This window comes from Schistocerca cancellata, chromosome 3 (genome assembly GCF_023864275.1).
Source record: "Schistocerca cancellata isolate TAMUIC-IGC-003103 chromosome 3, iqSchCanc2.1, whole genome shotgun sequence".
In the NCBI taxonomy this organism is placed as follows: Eukaryota; Metazoa; Arthropoda; class Insecta; order Orthoptera; family Acrididae; genus Schistocerca; species Schistocerca cancellata.
In genome coordinates this window covers 388,610,236-388,632,109 of record NC_064628.1, presented here as the reverse complement: position 1 = coordinate 388,632,109, position 21,874 = coordinate 388,610,236, and the positions used below count along the sequence as shown (strand labels likewise).

At 39.5% G+C, this 21,874-nt stretch overlaps 1 protein-coding gene across 1 annotated transcript in view; it reads right to left on the bottom strand.

Moving 5' to 3' along the window:
- The window catches only part of LOC126175100 (U3 small nucleolar RNA-associated protein 6 homolog), a 124,923-nt gene that overhangs the window by 5,728 nt on the left and 97,321 nt on the right, over nt 1-21,874 (bottom strand). The window contains exons 9-11 of the mRNA XM_049921653.1: nt 13,810-14,155; nt 11,423-11,593; nt 135-338 (exon numbers count right to left, since the gene is read on the bottom strand). Coding sequence (XP_049777610.1) covers nt 154-338; nt 11,423-11,593; nt 13,810-14,155 — 702 coding nt within the window. The 3' untranslated portion in view covers nt 135-153. The remainder of the gene's footprint in view (nt 1-134; nt 339-11,422; nt 11,594-13,809; nt 14,156-21,874) is intronic.

The window sequence follows — 21,874 nt, the reverse complement described above, 5'->3', positions numbered from 1 at the left end:
AAAGAAGCTAAGCAACATGGTTACAATGCTAAGGAAATTAAAAATCAGCAAAAATTGCAAAACGTCTAATCATTTTGCATTTGAGAGATAAACAGGGAAATAAACCTCAATATGACTACACTACAGTGACGTACAGAGATTAAAAAAGCCCCTCTACAGAGCGACTGAAGAAGTAGCAGCATTCTGGCCCGCCATTCCAGTCTTCACGAGGCTGAATTCACTGATGAATGCATCCGTGTGCTTCGGATCCAAATTCTTCAATGCTCGCCAATATATCTCACTCACATTCTTTGCTTCACCAAGTTTCTGTTCAAATTTAACGTAATCCATCCAGACATCTGCAACAACAAGAAGCAAAAAAGATGCACAACTTGTGATATAATTCCAATTCTCTGCTGTCTTTCACTCTTAATAGATGACTGCATGTCCAAATTCAGAACTGTCTGACTTCCACAGAATGCAATGTCTTCTGACAAATTAAATTTGTTTGAAATTTTCTGATTTGTTTGATACCAGACACACTAAATATATTAACTTGTGTGGGTATCTCTAAGGCGAATACAATGTTCACATCCATTTATCAGTTTAATGTTAACAGAAAATAATAAAAACATTTATTAGAAGACAGCAGGACAAATACATTATAGTGACATTATAGGGTTTGCAGGGCAGTGTTTAATTTCACTGATCCATCACCACTGATATGCTGTTTTTCACATAAATCGTTTGACGAGATCACATTATGAGTTTTTGTGCTATTGCAGGCAATCAAATGAATAACAGGGCTACCAACAGATACGATCTCCTATCGGAGCCCAAAAAAAGTGAATATGCTCCTGTTTAAAAGTGTCTGGCTGAAAAGTGGAGTACCAGTTACCTCATTCTACTTTCCTCAAAACCTTTAAAACTTTTCCCCAAATTTCTGGCTTGCGAATATATTCACAATCTTTTTAACATGTAATTCACCTCTCACTTCCACAAGATCCCCTAACTAACTAGCTTACGTCCACCCACTTTCACTCATTCATTCAGCCCCACTCATTGTCATCCCCCCCCTGTATCTAACAGCTTCCTTTATTTCGCCTTACTACTGTGGCCTCTGTCTCTTCTCGCTGTCATATACCTCTCTTCCTCATTGTCTTGTCATATATAGTGTCTCATTATTACCAGCTCTCACTCACTTACATTGTCTCCTCCTCTTTATTTGTCTCCCACTGGTAATGTCTCCTTCAATCTTTTCGCAGCACTTTTCCTTCACTGTCAACATGTTGTACTGCTATTGTGTCCCTCTCTTTCTCTCACACAGCTATATCCCCTTGGCTCTTTCTATACCACAATCACGATCTACTATCTTCCAGTATATATTACTTCTCACCTCTATCTCATTGCCACTGTCTCCTGCTCTCTAAGTACACAAAAGCGTGAACATGTTCGCATGCTAAATTTTTGGGAAAATTTTTAAAGGTGCTGATGAAGGCAGAATAAGGCAGCTGGTACCACACTTTTCAAATGGTTCAAATGGCTCTAAACACTAGCGACTTAACGTATGAGGTCATCAGTCCCCTCTACTGAGAACTACGTAAACCTAACTAACCTAAGGAAATCGCAACATCCATGCCCGAGGCAGGATTCGAACCTGTGACCGTAACAGCCGCGCTGTACCGGACTGAAGCACCTAGAACCACTCGACCACACCAGCTGGCCCCACATTTCAGTCAGTGTCTTTTAAACAGGAGAATATTTGCTTTTCTCGTGCTTCCGACAGGAGCATATTTGAACTGGTTCCCTTCTTTTCCATGCCACACGAAGGCATGTCACTCGTATGAAAAGAACTTTATATGGATGATTAAAATTTTGGTAGTTTACTTTTGGAAAAGTGAAGTAACATACATCTCAGACTGGATTTTACATGTGCTTGCATATGCTCCAGTTCTACAATGTGGGGTTCCCAGAAGTCTTATGATGATAACAGAGACACTTTACGGCATATTTCTCCCTGCTACATCAGTTTATACACTATGTTTTCCCGACACACCAGATTTTGTACGTTCAAGTATAGCAACTTTGAACCTCTGTATCTTGGAAATGGATACAAACATCAAGAAAATTTTCAAGGTCGCTCGAGATTGGGATATTAGCAATACACTAAAAATTTCAGCCTTCTGCTGTGCATAGTCTTGAAATCCACAGTTCAGTTTCAGAAAAAAAAAAAAAAATGTTTTCTAAGGAACCATCCATGAATTAATGCTGCCTCCATAAGCCCCTTAAGGCCCACTGTAGACCATACCAAACGTAAGAAGAACCAACACATTTGCTCCATTTAACTAAGCAGCAGAAAGTGTGTAATATTCATACTTTGACCCTGTACTGTAGTATAGTGACACTAAGATATAGAGGGTCTATACAAGGGCAATGTACTTGAGGACAATATTATGGAAATGGAAGAGGATGAAGATGAAATGGCAGATATGATACTGCGTGAAGAGTTTGACAGAGCACTGAAAGACCTGAGTCGAAACAAGGCCCCCGGTGTAGACAACATTCCATTAGAACTACTGACGGTCTTGGGAGAGCCAGTCCTGACAAAACTCTACCATCTGGTGAGCAAGATGTATGAGACACGCGAAATACCCTCAGACTTCAAGAAGAATATAATAATTCGAATCCCAAAGAAAGCGGGTGTTGACAGATGTGAAAATTACCGAACTATCAGTTTAATACGTCACAGCTGCAAAATACTAGGCAAACCTACGTTTCTAGCATTTGTAGACTTAGAGAAAGCTTTTGACAATGTTGACTGGAACAGTCTTTCAAATTCTGAAGGTGGCAGGGGTAAAATACAGGGAGCGAAAGGCTATTTACAATTTGTACAGAAATCAGATGGCAGTTATAAGAGTCGAGGGACACGTAAGGGAAGCAGTAGTTGGGAAGGGAGTGAGACAGTGTTGTAGCCTCTCCCCTATGTTATTCAATCTGTATATTGAGCAAGCAGTGAAGGAAACAAAAGAAAAATTCGGAGTAGGTATTAAAATCCATGGAGAAGAAATAAAAACTTTGAGGTTTGCCGATGACATTGTAATTCTGTCAGAGACAGCAAAGGACTTGGAAGAGCAGTTGAACGTAATGGATAGCGTCTTGAAAGGAGGATATAAGATGAACAGCAACAAAAGCAAAACGAGGATAATGGCATGTAGTTGAATTAAGTTGGGTGATGCTGAGGGAATTAGATTAGGAAATGAGACACTTAAAGTAGTAAAGGAGTTTTGCTATTTGGGGAGCAAAATAACTGATGATGGTCGAAGTAGAGAAGACACAAAATGTAGACTGGCAATGGCAAGGAAAGCGTTTGTGAAGAAGAGAAATTTGTTAAACATCGAGTATAGATTTAAATATCAGGAAGTCATTTCTGAAGGTATTTGTATGGAGTGTAGCCATGTATGGAAGTGAAACATGGACGATAAATAGTTTGGACAAGGAAAGAATAGAAGTTTTTGAAATGTGGTACTACAGAAGAATGCTGAATATTAGATGGGTAGATGACATAACTAATGAGAAGGTATTGAATAGAATTGGGGAGAAGAGGAGCTTGTGGCACAACTTGACTAGAAGAAGGGATCGGTTGGTAGGACATGTTCTGAGACATTGAGGGATCACCAATTTAGTATTGGAGGGCAGTGTGGAGGGTAAAAATTGTAGAGGGAGACCAAGGGATGAATACACTAAGCAGATTCAGAAGGATGTAGGTTGCAGTAGTTTCTGGGAGATGATGAAGCTTGCACAGGATAGAGTAGCATGGAGAGCTGCATCAAACCAGTCTCAGGACAGAAAACCACAACAACAACAACAACAACAACAACATAATTCTTTTGTTTGGGTATACAAATGGTCCCTAGCCCAAGGGCTACACAAAACACTTGACCCTACCTTTTTGTCACAAACAGAACCTGAGGTATGCGGACCAGAAGAATCCCATATTTATGTGCGGTGATTTGGAATGTATCAGGTAGACATGCATACTGATGTTTTCATTATTATTAAATTAATTAATACAGCCACAGTAAATCATTAACCCTCTGACTGCTGTGGATTACAATGCACATTGACAGAGCTGGGTGTTATGCATATGACCGTCCACTGGATATAAAAACCATTATCTCGGGAACGAAATGCGATATTGTCCTGCTCTCAATTAAAAAAATAAATAACAAATCATTATCTTAGCTACAATCTCTGTTTTAATCTCTGCAAACTTATTAGAATTTTGTGCAGTGCTTTACTAAATGTGATGCAGCACAGTAACTACGACAAATAATGAAAAGAAATTCACTCCTTTATTGAACAAAGATGTCAAACTGTAAGACGTGCAGAACTCAAATTTTTTCACCAAACAGTTTTCTTAAAATTGGATGAGTAAGTATTTCATAGCAACTGGAATGCCATCCCTCAGCACAGTTTGCAGCATTAGGTAAGTGGTACAGTGACAACAAAGTTATACCTCATGAGCATAAAACACATTAAATTTCATTAACAGAAACAAGTTTTATTTACAAAATTCAAATGATATGCACCAGCAAATTATTTTTTAAGGCTTCGACATGCCATTCATATTAATACTTCTGGCAACATAGTCCAATCAAATAATTGTCAAGCATGATTACAAACCAAAAGCATTGCCATTCTGCAAGGGGCACATCTCAAAATTATACTGTTACGAATCTGTATCTGAATTTGATTTGACTCATGACGGATGATGTGAGAAAGCACGGGTCACACCTGTTTACCTCACACTTTTCTCATGACATACTGAAAGCTGCAGTATTTTGTGATTTCCAAAAAGCATTTGACTCAGTATCGCATCTAAGTATATTATCAAAAGTATGATCATATGGAGTATAAAACAAAATTTGTGATTGCATTGAGGATGTTTTGGTAGGGAAGATGCAGCAAGTTATCTTAGATGGCGAGTCATTGTCAGATGTAGAAGTAACTTCAGGTGTGCCCCAGAGAATAATGCTGGGACCCTTTCTGTTCATGTTGCATATTAATGACCTTGCGCAAAATACTGATAGTAATCTCAGTTGTTTTTTTTTTTTTTTTTTTTGTCGTCCCCCCCCCCCCCCCCCTCCCTCCAGATGATGCAGTCACCTATACTGAAGTACAGTCTGGAAGAGGCTGCATAAATATTGAGTGAGATCTTGGCGAGATTCTGAAGTGATGAAAATTTGGCGACTTGTTTTAAATGCTCAGAAATATAAAACTGTTCGCTTCACAAAATGAAAAAAAAAAAAAACATTGTATCCTATGACTGTAATGCCAATCAGTCACAGTTGGAATTGGTCAACTCATAGAAAGACCTGGGTGTTAACCCTCTGTAGGGCTATGGAATGGAATGATCACATAGGCTCAGTCACGGGTAAATCAGGTGGTAGACTTTGCTTTATTGGTAGAATTCCGGGGGAATGAAGTCAAGTCTACAAAGGAGATTGCTTACATATAACTCGCTTGACCCACCCTAGAATATTGCGCAAATGTGTGGGACCTGTACCACATATATTGAACATATGCAGCATGAATGGTCACAGGTTTGTTTGACCTGCAGGAGAGGGTTGCAAGAACTGCTAGACTCTTGAAGATAGATGTAAACTATCCCAACACAGCCTTCTTACTAGGTTTAAAGAACTGGCTTTAAATTATGACTCCAGAAAAATACCACCCCCTATGTAATGCTCCCATAGAGGAGGGGCAGGGCGAGAGAAATTAGGTCCGTCTGCATAGTTCAGAAAAACTTGTGCTAGAAGGCAGTATTCAAATGGTTGGTGTTGTGAAGCAGCTGTTGAAGTTACTTGTGTTGTGATGTGCAGCATGTTTGGCAACTGGATGGTCGATCTGTGTTCACCAAGTTTGGTAGTGGTCATTCATGCAAGTAGACAGTTGATTATTTGTCATGTCAACATAGAATGCTGTACAGTAATTGCATCGTAGCTGATATATAACATGGCTGCTGTGACACATGGCCCTCGTTTTATTGGGTAGGAAATGCGGGTGAATGGACTGTGGTAGGAGATGCAGGTGACAGTATGGGGCAGGTCTTGCACCTGGAATGACCACAAGGGTATGGCCCATGGGATGCAGGGTTGTAAGTATGATGGGAATAAGGATGGATGAGAATGTTCTTTAGGTTAGGTGGGTGGCATAACACTACTTTGTGGGAGGTGGGTAAAATTTGGTTAGAATATCCCTCATCTCAGGGCACAACGAGGGGTTGTCAAAGCCCTGGTGGAGGATGTGGTTGAGCTTTCGAAGACCAGAGTGATCAGAGGAGTGCTACCTGGTGGATGGTTAAGGGGAGCCGGAATGATCCATCTCCCTCATGTTAATTTTAGCGCAAATACAAGGAATATTTTTTCTAAAACCATTAAACATATTGCTCTGAAATTTGGACTACATGTTCAGTGAACATTTCTCTAAAACTTATAATGACATGTTAAAAAATATTTATTGGTTTTTGTTTTACAATTTTTTGTAACAGATGCTTATTTTTTTCTCTAAAATTTTGAATTTTGTGCTTTTTCTTCTATAACTCTTTAATTATACAATATTTTTTACAATTTGTTATAAAAATGAAGGAAAATAAGTAAACAATTGTGTATAAATTTCATTGACATACTGTTAGCAGTTTTTGAGAAAATGTTCCTCAAAGATGAAAATTTTAAAGTTATGGGAAATGGCTTCCAAAGTTTTTTAATACATTCCTGCCCCATGTGATGGATTATCAGCATCCTCTTCTTTTTCCAATGTTAGTTTCCTTTTCACTGGTCTTTTCTTCCCTTATGCTGCATGTTGTAGGATTTGTCTCTTCTTCCTGCACCTCTTAGTCTTTCTTCATCAATTAGGCACATTGTGGAAATGGTGTTGTGACTTGGCTGGAAACCTAAACGTTTCAGCACATCACATTTGATAATGTTTCCTTTATTGTATGTTGCCACTGCATCATACACTCCAAAATGCAATGTTTTTATCTGTACAAACACTCTTTTGGGAATCCTAATCCAAATTAAATTATTTAGACTTTAATTTGGATTTTTGTGTTTTCCCATGTAAACACTTTTCCAATAAACTTGGCTGTGATAAATCTCTGAATATGGGCTTAATTACATCAATTACAGCATTTGGCAAACTGTTTTTATGGGTGTATTCCTTCCCTGATTGGTACTTACACCATGCGGCATCACCTGTGGGGCACAGTGCATGTTGTGGGTGATTATTTGTTGATGCAGTATAAAAAAAAAATTATGCCCATACTGCTCTCCTCATATGCTCAATGCTTCTTTTATTTTGCCTAACTGCACACCCATAATACCTCTACAACCTATCAATTGCTTCATCTGTCAATCTTCCTCTTCCTCCAAGGGTCTTACCATCACTGAGCTTTTTAATGTGAATTTCATTGCCATAAGGTTTGAGTTCCTCTACGGCTTTATATCCCAGAATCATCATCTCCTAGATAGTTAGTGTATTGTACATTATACGACTCCGGTGATCTGGAAAAAATTGCTTTCACTCCCTCTACTTCCATCGCTCCACTCGCGCCGTGAAAATTTGGCTTCACAACTTTCACCATGTTCGTCCTTGGTATTGCCCTTACATCTACAATGTTTTGAGATAACAGCAACATTAATTACTTTGCAACTGTCTCCACTGGCAGCTGTCACAACTCCATTTAGAGATTTATGACCTCTACGTTGCCAAGATCCATCTAATACAACAGTTAAATCTCTACAGTACCCATTATCTGTCACAGCTTCTTCAGTGTTGTTCGAGCAAAATCTTCAGCAGAAGATCTCACCAATTCATTATAAAATCCAAACTTGGATGGTAGTTTTGGCGAGTTCATAATTCCACATAACATTGTCCCTGCAGCACTGCCCTTGCCAATGCAACGCAAGCCATACACTAGCCTAACATTTATACCATACACCTTCTTTCCACTATTACCACTAGGAGGAATGCTGTTAGAATTAGAAAACGAATTTTCTGTAGCACATTTGTTACACTTCAATAACATTTGACATACCAAAGCAATGTGTGAAGTTATTTTCAATTCCAGTTCTCTTTCTTTGCAAACTTGGCATAATATGTTATGTTTCAAAATATTAGAGAGCAAGGAAATGTTAATTATTTCATTCACATCATTACTGTCAATTTCATAGTTTTCAAATTTTTCTTTGCTGTCGCAAAGTTTCTTGCTGGAAGAAGTTCTATCACATTCATTTGGAATAGTCAGTGAAGCAGTCGGAGCAGCATCTCCCTTCAAAACAACAAAAGATTTCTTCTTCCACTCATTGTGCCTTTTCTTAAACACTCGATTGCCGAAATGGGGCATATTGATAACCACAAACCAAATACGTAAAACAGGTACGAGCAAAATTCATCAAATACGCAAAATTGAACAGCTAAACAACACAAAGCAAACTCCACAAGTCAACACACATGGTATAGCATTTATGTTTACCGATATGAACAGTCATTTGTCACATAGATAAAGCCATAAAATGTTGCAAAACAAAACACTGTCTAATTCCGCAAAGATACCCCGCTTGCAGTCAGCGAGCGGCGCCGTCAGAGGTAACACACCAAGTCGCTACAACCGTTTACGCAGTGTGTCAACTTTGCAGCGATAAAAAAACACACTTAGAAGGGTGAAACTTTATTTGTTTTATTCAGAAAATTCCAAATAATTTTATAATGAAAGAACGAAAAAATGTTAATTTTGTCATTTTCATTGTACCAGCTCCCCTTAACAGGGTTACTGCTGTTAGCAGAGGAGACAGCAAGGGAGATCTATTTATGAATGAGCTGGATAGGATACTGTTTGTCAATAATGGCTTTGGTAAGGTTATCACTACCTTTCATTTGCTCCTGCTTTCCACTACATTTGCAGCACCCTCAGATGGCGAGACTGTAAGGAAAAGACTTTTTGACATGGAGCAGATAACAGTTGCCACTGCTTATGGTTTGTGTACTTGACATGGAAACATTTATGGAACCATGTAATAAGTGTAGATAGACAGGAAAATGGTGTGTTGATTCGTTGAGAATGATCAGGTGAAGTGGATTTGGGTGTAGGTGGTGCGGTTGTGGAAGAGACAGCAAAGCAGAGAAGCTTGAAATTTATAAAGCAAAAAAGAAAGAACCAACAAAACTGCTTAACTGGCAGAGCGATTTTGTGGCCAATGCCTACTTTGCTTTGTTTGACAATGTTATGCTTTAATCACTGAACGCCTCTGTTATATATAGTTTGTTGATAGTTTCACCTCGCGTAGAGTGTCTTACATATTTACTTTGTTTTTGTACATTGTGCAAGTAGCTCTAGTTCCTTCTCTGTTTATATAATACACTGCATTAACTAGATAATCTTGTTCATGCACTTTGGGGGCCCTCTGGTGGCCACATTCCTCTAACCACTTCTCCCCTGTGCATAATTCTGGCGTTAGTAAAACAGAGGGTGCTGATTATGTACGGCAGACTGTTTTCTTTCATTGTGGCTTCTTTAGCTATTTGTTTTATAGTTTTACATTATTCTGTGCACTATGAAAGCTGTTTATTATTTATGTCATTATCTATAATATTGGAACTTGAGCATATGTCAATTACTGTCTCTTAATTCTTCCTCTTTTTAACAATCTAATTTTTGTCATGTTTTATTTCATCGCTTTTTATTACTGTAATGTCTCTCTTACCTTATAAGCCCATTACAAACTTTACCGATTGTATCCCCCCTTTATTTTATGTTGTTTAATTAATCTTTGAAGAATGTGTGTATGCCTACAGTAGTGACATCTAGTGAACTTGCAACACAAACATCTTGTGGTAACTGTACAGCAGTTTGTTTTGAACAGTATTGCTGCTGACAAGATTACTCTTGCATACGCTGTTATTTATATATATATATATATATATATGACGATGCTGGTGCTGATTTTGCGTTTAACATTTGATGATACCACTATGGCTGCAGTACACTAGGACATGTTTTTATAAAACAGGTATGCCTCTTGATTCTTAAAGTGGATAAATGTATATGTATATCAGTAGTACTTTTCATTATAGTCTATTTTATTGTTTTAAGCTGTAGACAATTTGCTAGTGTATTTATGTTTTCCCATATTTTGCTGCAGATCTGAAGATGGTCAATACAGACTGCAACTGGTAGTCTGCTGGCAAAAAATTTGTGACCATAGACATAAAGTAAAGGAAATTTATTCTATATTCGGGTCACTGTTTTATTCTTGTCCATTTCGCAGCTTGTGAAACCTTTTACATATTTTGCTGTGGACAGACATTTGTATGTGCACTGTGTTTGTGGTTGTAAATGGAGCATTTTCTTTGCATCTTAAGTTTCATTATTGCGTTTTCTCTCTTGTATATGATTCATTGTTGCAGTATTATTTTGCAGTAGTCAGCTAAAGTAAAATTCTTTGTAAGAGTATCAGCTCTTACCAGTCAAAACTACAAAAAATCAACTATAAACTAAAACCATGAAAAACTCACTGAATTTTAAAAAAATACCCGAGTTTTCCAGATACCCAGGTTTTTCCGAGATATCCTGGGGCATATACACCCTGACAACAGACATGTACGAAGACCAAAGACTTTCATGCCTTCCAAAAAGCTGTAAAAACCTACTTCTTTAATAAATGTTGTTAGAATTTTAAGGATTACTTTAAAATACATGTAAATCATTTAGAGAAATGTTCATTTGATGTCAATTAACTGACATGTTCAAGAGCCAGTGTACAACAGAATAGTGACAAACGATTCAAATTGTAACACATTTGATCATTTTGTGTGTGTGTGTGTGTGTGTGTGTGTGTGTGTGTGTGTGACACGTACGCACTCTCTTGCCTATTTGAAATGTGTGCATATTAAGTATTTGTGTATTTAAAACTACATATACTTTTGATGACAACTGTAAAATGAAGACTGTCCATGGATGGATGAATAGAAATACAAATTACCAGAAGGGAAGTTACCGAAATCCCCATTTAAGGTACACAACAGGCGAATATGACAGTTAATGGCCAAAAGTCAAGACTGGACCTCAATTTTAAATTATCAGGGCAGATGTTACGTGGAATGGAGCTGAAAAGTCAGACACAATGAAAATGAGTGAAAGAAGTAAGTAGAAAACAAAGTTGTGAGAGATGACAACAGTGTAACAAAATCAAGAAAAAAGGAAGGCTCTGGACAAAAATCAAAAACAAAACAAATGATGTAGGGTAAGACCAAAAACTGAAGACAAATGGCACAAACACAATCTCCTGCGGCACTTCTGACATGCAGTGCTATGATCATGTGTAGTGTTGAATGACAAACACACCTGCAAGCCAGTGCCTATGCCTACAACATTGCATGTGCATACCTGTATTGTTTTTTCCAAACTGCTCGCAGGCGAGCTCATAGCAGCGGCGGACATGCTTGAAGTTGACCTCTGGGACCCTGCACTCCAATGCAGCCATCTTGCTGTGCATTTCGAGGCACAATGGAGGCTGCACACTCAACTTTTCATACATCTTGCGAGCTGCCACAATTCCTGCCAACGAGAAAAAATCACACAATTATTCACACAGAAAGGAAATTACACTGCCCAGAGCTCAGTCTGTGCCCAACATACTCTCTCTCTCTCTCTCTCTCTCTCTCTCTCTCTCTCTCTCTCTCCTGCTCTTCCCCCTCTTTCAACAAACAAACTGAAAGAGAAAGGGTATGTGACGTATGTGACTACTCATTTTCATTTCATATGCTTTGATCACATTTCTTATAAATGGCAGGAAACAAATGTTGAGGGCACACAATTGTAATATTACTACTAATACTGCCGCCGCAGCAATCGCTACCAGTACTAACTGCTACTTTTCTAGTACAAAGATGGATCCAACATACCTGGAAGTTTTGTAACAAAATTTCTGAAATTGAAGATTAATTCAAATTTACTGTTTTGGAACTTTTCAACATACTCACTCATTTTACTGATACAATTTTATGACCTGGCTACCAATTTTTTCAGAGCGAGAAAGAGAGGGAGAGAGCAAGGACATGCCTGAAGTCAACAGCACACACTATTGCACCTCTGCCTCAGTAAAGACAGGCTAGCCACCAAAAGCTTCCTCGAGCAGCCAAAATATGTGGAAACCACAGAGTTTCAAGTATGAGCTGACAGCATTTAAGAGCAGTTGATCCGTATATATCCAACTGCTTCAGATGGTCGGATATTTGCTTATCTTAAACTAACACACAAACAGCCTCATACAAGAGCATTGTTCAACTACTTTTTGGTGCTTTATTAACCTTTTCGCTGCTATAGACATGCTTTCTGCATTCTGTGCTGAAGACTGTTTTTGTTATGGTTTTTCTGCTCGCCAAACACGGGTGCCTGTGCTAGGAGATGGCATTCTGGCCAATGTGAAATACTTATATCTGATTTTTTGGAAACTATTGGGTGAAAAAAAATTGATTTCTGCAGATCTTACAGTCTGATATCTTCACTTGATAAAGAACCGAATTTCTTTCTGTTATCTGTCATATTGCACTGCATCAAATTAAGTAAAACATTGCAAACAATTTTAAAGAGTTTGCACAAAATGCTTTGCACAGACTTTGCATACAGTTGACTTTAAATTGTATTTTTCGGTGAATAAAATGTAGATAAGATTTCAAAATTTTATTTAAAACTGAGAGCAGAATGATATCTCATTTTGTTCTCGAGTTATTGGGTTTTATAACCAAAGAACGGTCGCGAGTGATGTAACCCTCCACGTCCTTCCACGTCACACCTCATAAACAATTCGAGATATCAAAATGATGTTTTTTTGCCAATGATAGCAAGCAATGAGGCACATATATTGTATGATGAAGACTCTAAACTTTTACAGAAGTAACTAGTCTGCAGCAGTGAGAGGTCGGCGGCTCAGGACACGTTAAAACGTCTATAGTACTCTAGGAATACCCAAGCAGTGCACATATACCTATTCGCAGTACCTGGAGAACAGTGTAAAAGGACGTGTATAAATATCAACAGCAGCGAGAAGGTTACACAAAACACCAATAAAAATGCAAGGAGAACAGACAAAATACTTTGCCGTGGCAAAATTTGATTCCAGCTTTGTAATCTACTAATCAAATGCAATCATTTGATACACATAGCAAACATATCATGTACTATTTTATTTAGGCATTTTAGTGACTCTCGTGTATGGAATGGTTTTAGCTCTTCTATTCCCACATCATACCACCTGTGAGGACACATAAATTCTATATCGATTCACTGTATGCTGATTAAAATTGGCCTCCAGTGCCATGTGAAATTGTATAAATAATAATTAGATTTAAAAGATACTTTGTAATTCAGACATATGGCTCGGCTGATGACATAGGAATGATGTTATACATGACAATTATAAATGAAACTGCCTCATCAGAAGATAGGCAGTTTTTCGGTGAGTTATGACAGTTACTGCTGAGTGGCGGGAGTAACAAGTGGTGCTTTGGTTGACCATTTCTGACGGTACAGTGGATCTTACTATCTGAGTAATAGTACGGTCAACACAATGATGACTGACACACTGAGGTGGAGCATAAATGTTTTTATTTTGAACTGGAGGCTAGTAATAAGGTAAAGTTTTTGCTTATTATTCAATCATTTATGGTGACCCGAGACATCAAATGAAGCTACAGACTGCAACCTCAGACCTTAGAGAAAGTGATCACTGGTAGACCTCAATCCGACAATTTGACCACCAGAGCAGCACTTGCCTTTGACCAACACCAGCCACTCGAGGTACAGTGGCTTGAGGGCGACAGCGACAGGGCTGTCCTGCTGGGACACAGCATTCTGGAACACCTCCTCGACGCGCGCCATGCTCTTGGTCTGGTAGTACTGCAGCAGCACCTTCCAGAGTGGCAAGGCTGCCGCCTCGCGTGTGCCCAAGTGGCTGACCGCATCGCGGAACACTGCGATCGCCTGGTCCTCCTCGTTGCGCGCCAAGTGCAGCCGCAGGCGGAGGTGCCACAGCTCCGCACTCAGCGGCAGGCGCTCTGTTGCCACGCGCAGCACGCCACACAGCTTCTTCAACTTACCGGCTGACTGCAGCATGTCCACCTGTCAGAAATCAAAAATTATGTCACCTGCCTGGCTCTATGTACTTGAAATGAAAAGTTTAGCAACATGAGGAGCCGCTCTAGAGGACAGTTCTTGTACTGCACGGGAGTGGACGAGGAAGTGGTGTGAAGGAAACAAACTATTAACTGTTCAAATAACTTACGGGAATGCAGCCAGTGACATCTTCCACAACTGCCAATATTTCGACAGGTGCACACCTGGCAGTGTTTCCATAAGTTATTCGGACATTTACACAGTGGAAGAAACTAGGGTTTCGAAACGTTAACTGCTCCACATAAAATTACGTACAGGGTTTATACAAAAAGAGTCTGGGAAAAGTTTTGGAAAAACAGATTTATTCGAGATACTGCTACAATGCCTCAAAATTCTTCAAACTATAGCCCTCGAGCATCGACACATTTCACCAGCAGCTTTCCCTCGACTCGAAGGTGTTCTGGTGTGCCAACTCCAGAAGGTCCTTAAAGGTAAGCATGCATGCTTCTTTGATGACACTTAGGCTCTCACAGTGACGTCCTTCGAGGGAGGACTGGTGAATTGTCATGATGCCATTTGTCAGGTAGCCGGTGACTTCTTGATCAGGTGTGGGTGATTAGTGTGATGCAATTTACAGTTTCCGGCGATGGCTGGCCTGGTGGCTGGCTAGTGCACACTGTCATCTTATCAATGCCAATTGCATCAGCAATCATGCACACACTTAATCAGCAGTCTGAATTAAACACTAACACTCACACATTCCACGTTTTAGTCAGTCTTGATGTCAGCAGCTGTCCAGCGTGAGGCTCGCCGACCACACTCTCTCTACCACCTCTGAAAAGCTCGAACCACTTAAAAACTGCAGTTTGTGACACACTTTCATCCCTGAACACTTGGTAAATCATGGCCAACGTCTCCGTAATCGATTTCCCAGTCCAACACTCATGCTACATGCTGATTATCGGTAACTCCAAATGCAACACTCACATTACACAAGAGTTTCATAGCTAGAAAGATGACAGGTTGGGGTACAAATAAATACTGCAGCAGCACCTTCATTACAGTTAACACGTATCAGCAATAGTGAACAAGGCCTCTAACATAGTGTACAAGGCATCAAATATTGGCACTTAGAACGTTAGGCTACTACAGTCTGCCATGAAAGTCCATCACAGAGCACTACTCACTCTGAGTCAGGTTTGCAGCCAGAAAACAGTGTGCTGACTGTTCATCAAGCAACACAGAACTACTGCCATGGATGAATAGATCAAGTTCTCTGAATATACCCATTAGATTTGGCCTGTTAGTCGATTTGTGGGAGTGAGATCATCAGTCCCGTGATGTAAGCCAGCAGAAATCGAGGGAGGAACAACGCAAACAGTGTAGTCCAGTCGAGGGGAAGGGGTAACATGCAAACAGGGCGTCAGTGCAGCAGGAAGAGAAAAGAACAGGAGGGGTGAGGGGTGAAAACGGGGAGAGCAAAGGTGCCCCAGAAACACTATGCACAGTGGGGCACCAGTACCGTCACTGACCCGTGTAGGCACCCACCCCATACCATTATCACGATACAACAAGGACAACACCAAGGGAAGAAGACACAAGACTAAAGGAAACAAACAGCACAACAGACCAGACAAAATGGAGGGAACAGACGGGGAGAACCTGACCAGAGTGGAAGCAAGCAGAGGTCTGCAAATAGGGCACTCTGCTCACTCATACTCGCTTGAACCCATCGTGCTCAGTCACGGCTCACCTGAGTACGAACACTTGAAGCAGACAGGCTGTGGTTGAATGAGGCGCTGAGGGGAGGGCAAGGTCCGCTCAGTTTGGCTCGCTTGTTACGCTGCTGTAGCGACTGTTTCAGTAGCAGCTCTGTGTGTCTCCAGGCTGGTGCCGTTTCTGACATACCCCCCACCAGCTGATGGATCTACACTCACATCACTTTAGTTATCTGTAGACGCATACTCCTGGGTGATAGCGTCTAATAGTGATACTGCTATGATTCATAACGAAAAATAGCATGCTTTATGCAATAATGAAAATTTGGAAACAATCTGGAGTTTCACAGAAAACTATGTGGCTACCTACTTTCATCGGTCTCATAATCAAATGTCACACTGCTATTTTTTATAATACCATTTGCTTTATTGATTCATTTGTACACATGTGAACTTGACCACCTAACAAATAATAAATCTTACAAGAACAAAATTATCCCCAAATTATTTCCTGTTGGCATAATTACAATGCATCAACTCGATTCGGATCAAGTTTGCTTCGCCCATCCAAGATAATTTTCCAAACCACACTGAAATTTCTTTCACTATTACATTTGAGGGAGGGACGTAAAACATTCTTCTAGCTAAATTTGATATGGGGGGGAGAAAAAAAAAAAAAAAAAAAGAGACTAAATTTATGCTTTCTCATCTCAAGCGGATCTTCGTTGTTGCAACAACCCGTTCAGGTTAAATACAACTTTATCGGCAGATTTAGGTTCATGTGACTCACAATCTAGTCACTCCGATAACAGAGACTTCATTTTTATTTTTTATTTTTTTTATTTTTTCTTTTTTGGCTGCTGACACTCTCTCAACAGTCATAAATAAATATTTACAAGTGTGTATATATATATATATATATATATATATATATATATATATATATATATATATGAATATAATAGAGGGAAACATTCCACGTGGGAAAAATATATTTAACAAGAAAGATGATGAGACTTACCCAACAAAAGCGCTGGCAGGTCGATAGACACACAAATAAACACAAACATACACACAAAACTCTAGCTTTCGCAACCAACGGTTGCCTCGTCAGGAAAGAGGGAAGGAGAAGGAAAGACAAAAGGATATGGGTTTTAAGGGAGAGGGTAAGGAGTCATTCCAATCCCGGGAGCGGAAAGACTTACCCTAGGGGGAAAAAAGGACAGGTATACACTCGCACACACACACACATATCCATCCATACATACAAGACACAAGCATATATATATATATATATATATATATATATATATATATATATATATATATATATATAAAACAGAGTAAGATATTTTGTCCACATTATAATTTTGTTCTAGCGTATCAGACACTAATATTTCATCACAAATTTGGCACACAGTATTTAATGTCTCATTTCTGTCAGAAACAGACACATTTCCAATAATCGGAAGTGTGACCACAGAATTGTTACTATTCTGTTGTTGTTGTTCTTGTTGTTGTGGTATTCAGTCCTGAGACTGGTCTGATACAGCTCTCCAGGCTACTCTATCCTGTGCAAGCTGCTTCATCTCCCAGTACCTACTGCAACCTACATCCTTCTGAATCTGCTTAGTGTATTCGTCTCTTGGTCTCCCTCTACAATTTTTACCCTCTACGCTGCCCTCCAACACTAAACTGGTGACCCCTTGATGCCTCAGAACATGTCCTACCAACTGGTCCCTTCTTCTTGTCAAGTTGTGCCAAACTCCTCTTCTCCCCAATTCCATTCAATACCTCCTCATTAGTTATGTGATCTACGCACCTAATCTTCAGCATTCTTCTGTAGCCACATTTCGAAAGCTTCTATTCTTTCCTTGTCCAAACTATTTATCGTCCATGTTTCACTTCCATACATGGCTACACTCCGCACAAATACTTTCAGAAACGACTTCCTGACACTTAAATCTATACTCGATGTTAATAAATTTCTCTTCTTCAGAAATGCTTTCCTTGTCATTGCCAGTCTACATTTTATATCCTCTCTACTTCGACCATCATTAGTTGTTTTGCTCCCCAAATAGCAAAACTCCTTTACTACTTTAAGTGTCTCATTTCCTAATCTAATTCCCTCAGCATCACCCAACTTAATTCGACTACATTCCATTATCCTCGTCTTGCTTTTGTTGATGTTCATCTTATATCCTCCTTTCAAGACACTATCCATTCCGTTCAACTGCTCTTCCAAGTCCTTTGCTGTCTCTGACAGAATTACAATGTCATCGGCGAACCTCAACATTTTTATTTCTTCTCCATGTATTTTAATACCTACTCCGAATTTTTCTTTTGTTTCCTTTACTGCTTGCTCAATATACAGATTGAATAACATTGGGGAGAGGCTACAACCCTGTCTCACTCCCTTCCCAACTGCTGCTTCCCTTTCATGTCCCTCGACTCTTATAACTGCCATCTGGTTTCTGTACAAATTGTAAATAGCCTTTCGCTCCCTGTATTTTACCCCTGCCACCTTTAGAATTTGAAAGAGAGTATTCCAGTCAACATTGTCAAAGGCTTTCTCTAAGTCTACAAATGCTAGAAATGTAGGTTTGCCTTTCCTTAATCTTTCTTCTAAGATAAGTCGTAAGGTCAGTATTGCCTCACGTGTACCAATATTTCTACGGAATCCAAACTGATCTTCCCCGAGGTCGGCTTCTACCAGTTTTTCCATTTGTCTGTAAAAAATTTGCGTTAGTATTTTGCAGCCATGACTTATTAAACTGATAGTTCGGTAATTTTCACATCTGTCAACACCTGCTTTCTTTGGGATTGGAATTATTATATTCTTCTTGAAGTCTGAGGGTATTTCGCCTGTCTCATACAACTTTCTCACCAAATGGTAGAGTTTTGTCAGGACTGGCTCACCCAAGGCCGTCAGTAGTTCTAATGGAATGTTGTCTACTCCTGGGGCCTTGTTCCGACTCAGGTCTTTCAGTGCTCTGTCAAACTCTTCACGCAGAATCGTATCTCCCATTTCCTCTTCATCTACATCCTCTTCCATTTCCATAATATTGTCCTCAAGTACATCGCCCTTGTATAGACTCTCTATATACTCCTTCCACCTTTCTGCTTTCCCTTCTTTGCTTAGAACTGGTTTTCTATCTGAGCTCTTGATATTCATACAAGTGGTCTCTTTTCTCCAAAGGTCTCTTCAATTTTCCTTTAGGCACTGTTCTGTACAACATCAAAATTTCGTCTTTCTCATTTGCAAGCTGGAGAAAGCAATGTTTCAGCACTAGTACTATCTACAGTGAATAGAGGATAATACGACTATTCTATTTTACTGCCAAAATGCAGAGGACACTGAAACTGGCATTTTGCAATTAAGCGCAATTTTCACTTCCGGATACACGGTGTATCAACAGTAATTTAACCGTATGTACCTCTGTATTTTCAGGCCCTGTATTACAATGACTTCCAGTTTGTGCACCCATAATAAAACAAACTGAACTGATGGAAACTTGTTACCTTCCAGCATTCTTATTGCATCTTTGAATAGCTCTAAAAATATCACCAGTTCTTTCACAGTACCGTTGTTGTAACCTGTAAGTTTTTCAGAGACGTCTCTCTCCGGAAGTAGTTCCCCAATTATGTCATACTGCCTTTACATACAGTAGAATTCTAACCAAGTTGTTCCACTTACTCTCCATTTCTTGCTTCAAACTTTCTATATTGAATTCATGTCACCAGTTTTCTTCATGAAACAAACACTAGCAGCATAAGTTGTGGGATAAACCACTCCAAGCCCATTTACCTAATAATCGTCATCCAACACAAGTTTCAGGACTGTGTTCAAAATGTGTAATGCATACATAGTGCTGAAAGGATTGCAATGACTCCCGTGTACTATTACCTTGGTCAGTGGTAAATGAAATCTTATTAAAACGTGGGAATTTACTCCTAACAATGTGAATGTTTCCTCAATGTAATTCTTCATAAATTTACCAATTTTTTTTATTATAAGAAACGTGAATTGTCACCAGTAGCATATTTTGGAGTGCCTATTCTCGATAAGCAAAGTGCGCAGTACTAGATAGGTAACACATTTACCAATATGTATCAGTCCATATACATACACATCATACACATGATTATCTGCAACTTGTACAGAAACCAAACTGCATTTCTAAGACTCCAATGACTTGAAAGAAAAGCAGTAATTGAGAAGGCAGAAGTAGAGAGGATTTAAAATGAAGACTGTCAACAGCAAGGAAAGTGTTTCGGAAAAAGAAAATTTTTTCGCATCAAATATAAATTTTAATGATTGGATAGTATTTTACAAAAGTATTTGTGTGCAATGTAGCCTTGCATGTAAGTGAAACATGGACGATGAAGAGCTGTCAAGAAGACAATGGATGCCTTCAAAACTTAGTGATAAAGAAGAATGCTGAAGATAAAGATATGAAGATTGTGTAACTAAAGAAGAGGAAATTACAACACAACTTGTCTAAAAGAGGAGACAGTTGACAGGACATATTATGAGGCATCAAGGAATTGTCAGTTTGGTAATGGAAGCTAAATTGTAGAGAGAGAGACCAAGGCTTGCCAACGGTATGCAGATTAGAATGGGTGTAGGATGTAGTAGTTATGTGAAGATGAAGAGGCCTACACAGGATAGACTACTGTGGAACACTGCATCAACACAAAGACAAATTATATTTATTGTTAATGCAGCCCAACAGCAAATAACACTACCTTTCATTAGGTAGGTCAGTTGCAAATTTATTGCCAGAATATTTGTTTAATATAGCAGCCAGCACATACACTTGTGATGTATTTGTGTATGTATGTCTATTACTCTCCGCAAACAGCCTTATATTTCAGATGCTATTAAATGCCATTTAAAAAAATCATCAATCCATTATGAGAAACTGTAGTTACTTTCACATCTCTATAGATAAATAAATTTTGCATGCTTATCATGCGACGAAATACATGACACTTTACGAGCTATCATTTTCAAAAAACCACATTTAGATTTCTTCAACCATTCATGAAATTTGGGGCTGATACAACCACATGATTTCCGACAAGAAAGGCAAAGTATTGGTCGGGCAGAATGTTGGCTTAATTTCTTATGCAGTAATGTATACCTAAAATGAACTATATGCTAAGTCTAGGTGTGCATTTTTACCTCTGCACACTCAATAAAATTCATGTAATTATTCACATAAAAGTGAGACAGAAAGCAACCACAATGAATAACAAAAAGAAATGCAGTCCTTCATCGAGCAAAGGTATCGGCCTGTAAGATGCACACGAATCAATTTTTTTCACCATATAGTTTCCTTGAAATTGGATGATAAGCACTTCATAGCTGCCGTCGTGACCGCCGCAGCACTTCGGTGAAAGTTCGTGCAGCCTGGGGTTCCGTACCGGCCGTCACGCTCAGTGCATTCTGTGATTGGCGGAGCGGACCTACAGCGTGGCAGGCGGCAGCGGTTTGACATGTGCAAACCATGACGTAGAGGTGCCTGTGTCATGCCACTAACAGTGTTTTCATAGCAACCAAGGGCCTGCCGCATGGTTTTGCCAACATGCAGATGCCACCGGAAGCCCTCAAACGGCCAAGCCGGTTCCAACAGCATGGAATCCACAAAGAGACAGTGAATGAGTACCAATAAAATGAGTTTTCTGGAGAATGACATAGGCAGCCAAGTAAAAGGCAATAAGGGATTGCAACTCTGGGAGGTTATGGTAGTAGCCATTGCAGTTCCACTGAATGATCATAAAGCAGTATACAAATGGGTGGCAAAAGGGTTGGACCCAATCACGCCACTGTGTCACCATCCGTCACCAACAATGATGGGGTGACATCCATAAACAAGACGTCAGACTGAGGTTACGAGGGGGGTGACAGTAAGTACCTCCAGGGGGCACTGAGGGGTGGGGGCCTTGTCCTGGGACTTATGTTTCTTCTTCTTCTCCCCTGGAGGCTGAGGAGGGCAGAGCA